The 8,162-nt window shown below is 40.0% G+C and overlaps 1 protein-coding gene across 1 annotated transcript; it reads right to left on the reverse strand.

Moving 5' to 3' along the window:
- Window positions 1-328: 328 nt before the first annotated feature.
- On the reverse strand, window positions 329-2,356 carry LOC139636373 (small integral membrane protein 26-like). Its single transcript, XM_071504415.1, has 2 exons — window positions 2,113-2,356; window positions 329-765 (listed from the first exon to the last, which is right to left on the reverse strand). The coding sequence occupies exons 1-2, from the start codon at window positions 2,234-2,236 to the stop codon at window positions 593-595; spliced, it is 297 nt and encodes a 98-aa protein (XP_071360516.1). The 5' UTR covers window positions 2,237-2,356; the 3' UTR covers window positions 329-592.
- Window positions 2,357-8,162: the final 5,806 nt, after the last annotated feature.

Genomic DNA, 8,162 nt, shown 5'->3' on the forward strand with positions numbered 1-8,162 from the left:
ACTAGTTTTTCCAACTCAGGCCAGTTTCACAGAAGACATGATGACATGTCAGAATCGGAAAAGCACAGATGAAAATAATAAAATGAATGAAGGCTAAATTTAGCTTCCTCAGTCCTGAACAGTTCTTTCATGTTAGTGATGGCAACTCAAAAATGTCTGTGAAAAAATGACCAAAGAATTGAAACATTATCTCTGACCGAGTAAACAATTAGAGGTTTCACAAAATTAATGTGTGTGCAATATCTGTTGCCAAACCTTTCTAAGGTAACACCAGGCTAAAAGCACAACCGTCTCTACTCACATAATCTACCAATAAAGTTAAAGGGAATCTCAGCATATGTTTATTAACATGAGTATTTAAACATTGTGACAACATTACATGGTGGATATGTTATATTATCTTAATCATATAACATGATCAGTGACAGTACATTGGCATCAAACACAAGGGCAGCTTGGGTAGACACCCCTTGGAATTTCTTCACACATTATAATAATGTTGTCACACAAAGGCATACATTCATTCTTCATCATAAAGATGTACTCTTGACAAGAGTAAACTTCCATTCCTTTGTCCTTTGCACTAATGCAGCTACTTTTCACTGTCTCCAGTCCCAGGTTCACTGCTGAATGACCTGATGAAATTGTAGATCCTTGTGCTGTATGGGACAAAGTCTTTCTTGTAGGTGATGACAGTTTTGGTGTGAACTGTCTGGTGGACGAGTTGATTTGGATCTTCCTGCTTTTGTGCGTCTTCTTTTGACACTGAGGTGGAGGGGAAAGTAAACAGTGTTTTAGTGGACAGTTAATATTCATATATCTAGCTAAACTGGCTTGGGAGGATACCGTATATGCTGACTGAGAAGGTTATTAGAGTCTAAATAAATGTGACTAGCTGTTATTCACAGTAATCAGACGCACTACTTAGGCCGAAAAATAACAATGTAAAAATATTCCATTATAAATAAACCTCCTGCATTTAAAGTTTTACTTATGTTAAAGTATTGTCAACAATCTGTATCTTAAGTATCAACAGTAAAAGGTCAGGTTATTATAATCAGCTATTATATTGGATTGGCTCATTTTAATTACTAACGCATTATCATGCAAGCAGCCTTTTGTATGTCCTTAAAATCCTAATTAACAAACTAACTACACATGCCAGGTAAATGCGTCTAGTGCAATAGAGTTAGAAAGTAGTGTAAAATGTTGACATCCAAGTAAAATGAAACTACTTTGTTATCTATCTATCAATTCCTTTCACTGATGCCGGCATGTTTTTTATCTAAAGTTATGCATTGCAAAACTATGATGTCAAGCCCATGTGTCTACGCTGCTGCAAATTAGAAACAAGGAGTCATGGTGGAGAGGAAGTCCAGATGATGATAGTGCTAGTTGAAATGGTAATTTCAAGTAAGGATGGAAACACCAGCAATATTAACATGGGCATAAATTCCAGGAATGTATTTTACACTCTATGCACAAGTGCCTCTGCTTCCCAAATGGGCAGCACGTCCATTACTGAGAGTAAATATCTACTCTTAATATAATAACACTGGTGTCCTGCAGGTAATGTAAGTCAGTGATTAATTAATTAATTCTGTCCTCACATTAATTGACACATTCATTTTTTTTAATCCGAAATTGTTAAGGGAGTCTTTCAGGAATTGGACTAGAATAGATAATTGCATTGGTATCAATAAAATCGTATTACTTCCCATCTCTACACTCGACTGTATATAATGCCTTCTTTTATGTTTATATCACATATAACTGTATTATTGGTGACCACACTATACACACATTCTGTAATGTACATTTTCTATTTTGATTGTTTGAATCCTTCTGGACATATTACCCCATTGGTTTACTGTTCATTCTTCATTCATCTTTGCATATACTGTATATGTTAATGTGCAGTTTGCTTGCTGGTAGATGCTCAAGTGTGACAGATGGCGATAAGGTTAGCGATACTAAAAATTTAAGTGACCGACAGTTGAGTTACTGAATCGTTAATTGAACAGGCAGATGCGTTACATATTGGGGAAAAACAGTTATTTACAGTAACTACAGACATTACAACGCTGACTCCTGCTTCACGTTGAATCTTACCTTGCGTGTCCTCGTAACGACCTGTGTATTTGAAATATGCGTAGGAACCTATCATGCTCCAGATGCCAAGGGCATACACAATTGACGCCCTCTTATTCCACTTCGCCACATCGTTGAGCGACATGACCACTGTCTGCTCCGATCACCGGCTTTGTTTTAACGCTGCTGTAAAGGCATTTGGATGTCTGTAACTCGAGCGTTCAGGGTGCCGCCATGACAGCTACCGCGGAAGTAGTAAAGAAAAAAAAAAACTTCCGGGGCGTGGCCAAGACTGTGGTAAGAAATATATATTTTAATTTTCAAGAAGTATAATAAGTATTAAGTTTGTTTTTTTTATTGCAGGTCATTTATGCTACAAAGCCATTTTTTTCTGTTTTAACAATATATGTGTTCATTCTAAAAGTCAGTTATCACAAACAAATAAAAAACGCATGATGAATATTGTTGCAGTGATAAACATACACTGTACACACACGCTGATAATACTATTTACATATGCATGTATATCCTATACACATGTAAATACATGAGTACACATATACAGTACATTCAAAGTGTTGGGGGAACTACTTTGAAGGCACAGCTTTGCAAGCTATCAATTACTTAAGGAAGAAGTTAAATTACAGCAAAGCTACACATGGGAGAAATCTGGTTTAGCTAGCTGTGGCTACTTAAAAAAATAGTTACAACTTATTTGAAAAATGAAGAAAATGATAAAATTGACAATGTATATGCATTACAAAATTATAACTAAATACAATACAAAAAAGTCACCTGCCAGTTTATTGCAAAATGTGCCCCAGTTGTTTACAGGTCATACATTAAAAAAAAAAACAGTTACTCTTCCTGTAATTAAACTGTAACTTGTCATTATACTAATTTCACTGATTTTACCAGTTATTTGTTAGAAAAGTTCCCCTGTATCGCTCACAATGTTGAAGCATCTTTGGACATCTGTGATAAATAATAAATAAAAAAGTATTTCCTTACCTTTAATTTATTTCAGCAGTTTCTTATAAGGCATATAGTCATGCACATGAAACCCACAGCCTAACCCCATGATATTGTGCCCTCCACGAAGCGTAGTTATTATTAACTCTTGCTTAGCCTTTTGCTTAGTCTCTGGCTGATACTGTGCCTTCAGTATACAAAAGAGTAGGTCCACGCAGTTAAGCCCCTAGTAAATATTTTTATTCTATTGTTTAACAAGATAATGTTTCTACAACAGAGTAAAAGGAGAGGACAGTCCTTTGTAGTAGTCCTTTCATCTGCATTTTACAGCATCAGCTCAGGTGGTAAAAAGGAGGAAGTTAGTGAGAGACAAAAGAGCCCTTTGAATTACTGAACAGACAGAAGCTTATATTCACTTTTTTCACCCCCAGTAAACAGCAGCTCATGTGGCAGGGTAAGAGAATTAATAAACAAGTTATATAATATGTATAATAGGTGTAACACATAGCATGTAGCTAATTACTTTCTCTGTCTTTATATTAACTTTATATGAACTTTCTCTTCCAGCCAGAAGCTCAAACAGACAAATTATCTTTAGAAAATAATAACAATAAATATACATAATATAAAAATAAACTGGTTCACACAATAACACACATTTCTATCTAAAGCTTTATACCATAGACTACACTACAGACTAGCTCACTTTCTTTCCAAGTCAGAAGCTCATACTCACTTTTTCTGTCCTCCGTCACCTGGGATCAGCTGGAGCTGGGGTCAGGACAGGTCACCAGTCTATCACAGGGCTAACAAATAGAGACATACAACCATTCTCACTCACATTCACACCTACAGGCAATTTAGAGTCACCAATTAACCTAACCTGCATGTTTTTGGCCATATTAAGGCATTTTCCAACCTAATCAACCTTAGGTCAATTTTACCCAAACTACCTTCGGGGAGCTTTCTTGGTCACTAGGTTCCCTGAGGTTTGCTGATATTGTATCCTCTGTATTTGTAGGTTTCCAGTCAATTGGCAAGTGAAGGTGGTAAGAAACTAAAGTGCTTTGTCTTCTTAATTTTTTCCCATCTTTTGCAGTGCAGGCCTCTTCATTGCTAACTTAAGTGTTAACCTTAGGAGAAAGCCATGTGCTCCCTCCATGACACATGGTGCTGCCAGCCAGTCCTTTTTTTATGCCATTGATTAGCTTCACTGGGAGGTCATGCCAGCTGGCAGACTGAAAACCTACCAGTAGGAGCTAGTAGTGCTGTGAGAAGGAATATTATCATTATTATTATCATTCCGTATGCAGAGTCAAGTAAATGGTACTGTGTGCCAGACACAAAGGCTACCTGGGGCATGGGCATCCCTGCTAGATGCAAAGACCAGCCCCTAGAACGAAAGAAAGGTTGATCCAGCCACTGTACCAAAATGTGCAATAGTTAAAAAAAAAAAAAAGAAGCCCAAGTGCAAGACGCTACCTGGACATTTACAGCCCAGCCAGACGCAAAGGCCAGCCCTCTGTTAAAAAGAGTAAAACCATCAACCCTGCCAACGTGAGGAAATGATGGACAGATACTCCCCTGTGCAAGACGCTACCTGGGGTGTCACCAGCCCTGCCAGATGCAAGGGCTAGCCTGGTAATCATTGGCTCTGCCTGATGTGTTGGTGTGGTGAAGTCCTTGATAGCTGTGGTGTGATGAAGAGCAAATGTGGACTCAGTGATACTCTGCTGCTTCCAGAAGTTATGGAAGTCCTGTAGCAAATTAGAGTCCGTCTGAGTCGCTTTCATCTGACCATGTTGGCCTCTTAGCTGCAGCCTCTTCCTGGTCACTTTCTTCCTTGTCCCTCTTTGTGGAGGAGCTGAGACCAGAAGTTGAGAGCGACACAGAGGCCTCTTCCAAAGAGGGACCAACACTGCTGGGGGGTGCCTCAATTTTCTCAGCTTCACGCTCGGGGACCTCAATCCTGTCCTCATCATCGAGACCAACAACGTCATCCCCTCGTCTGACGAGTCTGAAGCAGCATCAGGAGCAGCATTTGGAGCCACATCAGGAGCAGCATCAGGAGCAGCATCAGGAGCAGCATCAGGAGCAGCATGAGGAGCAGCAATAGGAGCAGCATGCCGGAACACATGAAGAGCAGCATGCAGGAAGCAGGAGGAACGAGATGTGGAGCCGCAAAATGAGCAGCATAGGGAGCAGAAGAGAAAAAAGGAAAAGGAGCAACAGGACCAAGTTGTTGCTCCTCCATCCTAAAAGGTGGTGATGGTAACTGCTGGGGTGGAGGAGACAGAGGTCTTCTATTTACATCCTGGTCATCAGCAGGTCTCTCAGCATCAGGGCATTCATTGTTGAAAGGCCAAAAAAAAGCCACCTGGGGGGATAAAAGTATAAAAATGTAACATTCTACATTTGTAAAAGAAACACGAGACGTAGGACCAGGGGTGTAGTTCTGCTGGCGCACACTTGAACGATGCTCCACCACTTTTTTTTCTCTTGTAATTCTTGATTTCAATGCTTTTATCTTTGGTCTCTGCTTTTAGTTTTTACTTTTGATTTTATTTTCTTTTGTCTGTTTTATTGATTTTATTGTTAACATACAGTGCATCCGGAAAGTATTCACAGCGCTTCACTTTTCCCACATTTTGTTATGTTACAGCCTTATTCCAAAATGGATTAAATTCATTTTTTACCTCAAAATTCTACACACAATACCCCATAATGACAAACAGACAGGTTTTGCATCAGGTTAAATCAGGTCAAGTCCAAGTGCAAATGAGAAAGCGGACAGGCCTGCAGCTCTAACGTCACTGCGGTCAAGCGTCACCATTCTGTTGCCATGACTTTCATGGACGTGCGTGAGCGTGTACCATGGCAGTACTCTGTCATAGTGAGAGATCTTCTTTTGATGAAAAGTCCTGTTATTTTGCCATTTTCTGAGTGTGTTTACAATGTGGCAATTTTTAAGACATTTACTGAAAAAATACTAATCGGAGTAGAACTTGAGTTCACTCACTTTGAAGACTGACCAACAAATTACACTGGAAGGAAAAAGGAACTGTACTTTGTTCAGTGTTGCTGTTAAATAAATGCCGGCTATATGTTCTGGTTCAACTTAGGAAGTCCTCTGGCGTTCTAATTCCTCTACTCCTCCCTGAAAGGTGTCTAGAATAAGTATGCGTGTGAACATCACTCTATAGTGTGCATAGAGAGTTCACTTCTTACATCATGTTACTGTCAATTTCTCATCACGTTTAAAATGTGAACATATTGTGAATAAACCTTTATTTAGACGTGACGTCAGGACCTCTGTAACTCAGAAAACAGTCAGACTGACCTGTTGTCACTAGAGCTCCAGACAGAAGCCTGAGAGAGGAGATGTTAAACTACACTCAGGCGCTTATTGGTTCTTAAAACCACAAATATATCTTCTGATGGATTTCAACAGAAGTGTAAAATATGGGACCTTTAAATACAACCTATTATTTATTTTATTTTATTTCTATTTATATTCCCACATTTTATATTCACTTATTTAGTCTTTGGTTTATTCCTGTTTGTATTTCCACATTTATTTTCTGATTCTGTTATACATGTGTCACTATTCTACATTTATGTCACTGCTATGACTCCATATACCTATAAACCTCTGTAAATGTTTACATTTTAAATGTGTGTTTCAGTCTCATTAAGTTCAGAGTTCAGACATCAAAAATATGAGTCAAAATTTGTATTTGTGTAATTGTGAGTGTGGGAGGAAACCGGAGCACCCGGAGAAAACCCACGCCCACACAGGGAGAAACTGGTGTGGACCCTGGACTTGATGCCGAGTCCAGTGTCCCCACTGAGCCCCTGTGTGGCCCTGTATAAACTTCTGACAGGGTACAGCAACGCTGGCTGTTCACATGGAGACTAGAAGATACAGAAGAGGAGGATTAGACCTGCAACACAAGCGGACACTGCGATGAATTCTTTCCAGCCACCGGAGTAGGCTGAGGCTGAGCAGCAAGCTCTGTGACGTGGGCTTGCAAACACTCAGCAATGGCACAGCAAGGAGGACTTGGCCACCTACACCAAACACCCGGTGGACCACACCTTGGAGGGAAGCACTCTCACTGAAGACTTCTACCCTGACGTTATGGAACTAGGGCCGGTCTACCATGCTATGGTCAGAGACCCGAGGAAGAAGTTTTGTGTTAAGGACAGTCAGGAGACTTTGATCCTATTCCAGTCTCCAGGTGTAGACACTGCCATCGTGGAGTGTTTTGCAAGCCAACATCAATGGTCTCTCTGAAGCCTACTCATGCGGGCGGAAAGAGTTAATCGCTGTTGTTGTTTGCATCATGCTCCTGATCCTCCTCTTTGTAATCTTTTCATAAACTTCTGACAGGGGACAGCAACGCTAGCTGTCCCGTCAGAAGTTTATGCAGGGCCACACAGGTGCTCAGTGGGGACGCTGGACTCAGCATCAAGTCCAGGGTCCTCACCAGTTTCAACTCTAAACAAGGTTCAGTCAGTCTGGTCCTGCACCTCACTTCGACAAAAATCAACCCGTTTCACACCTGTGAAACACAATCCCACACAGCCTCCTTTCAGCCAACCACATGCTAGCATCGGGGCATCAGAATGATCTAATGACTTCACTCTAAACAGACCCTGAGGGCAGAATGATAAGTTTATCCATAGGTTTGAGAGTGAAAGCAGCAGGTCTGTAGAAAATGTCTCCATACTCTAGAACTGGAAAGAGGATTGTTTCAGCTGTACTTTCCCCACAGTGCAAAGGGAAGTTAGATCTGTCTCAAAGATCATAGTTCTTAAAGGTGCAACAAAGATTTGTTGAAATTAAACTTATCACAACAAGTGTAACTTTACACAGCACCAAGACCCTGAGTCATTGCTGGTGTATTTCCTGGTTAAACAGCTACAGATCCATCATTGGATCATTGTGCTGCTTCATGATTCTTCAAGAATTTAATGTGGCTGCTTTTGACTCAAACAAACAAAAATGCAGTGCATACCATGACACAAATAATAAAGACAAGGTACATAAGTTATCTTCCATTAATCATGCATCCACTAAGGTTCAGAGGGAATCT

The sequence above is a fragment of the Trachinotus anak genome, unplaced genomic scaffold, assembly GCF_046630095.1.
Source record: "Trachinotus anak isolate AG129_WGS33_773 ecotype Australia unplaced genomic scaffold, CSIRO_AGI_Tana_v1 ptg000019l, whole genome shotgun sequence".
Classification (NCBI taxonomy): Eukaryota; Metazoa; Chordata; class Actinopteri; order Carangiformes; family Carangidae; genus Trachinotus; species Trachinotus anak.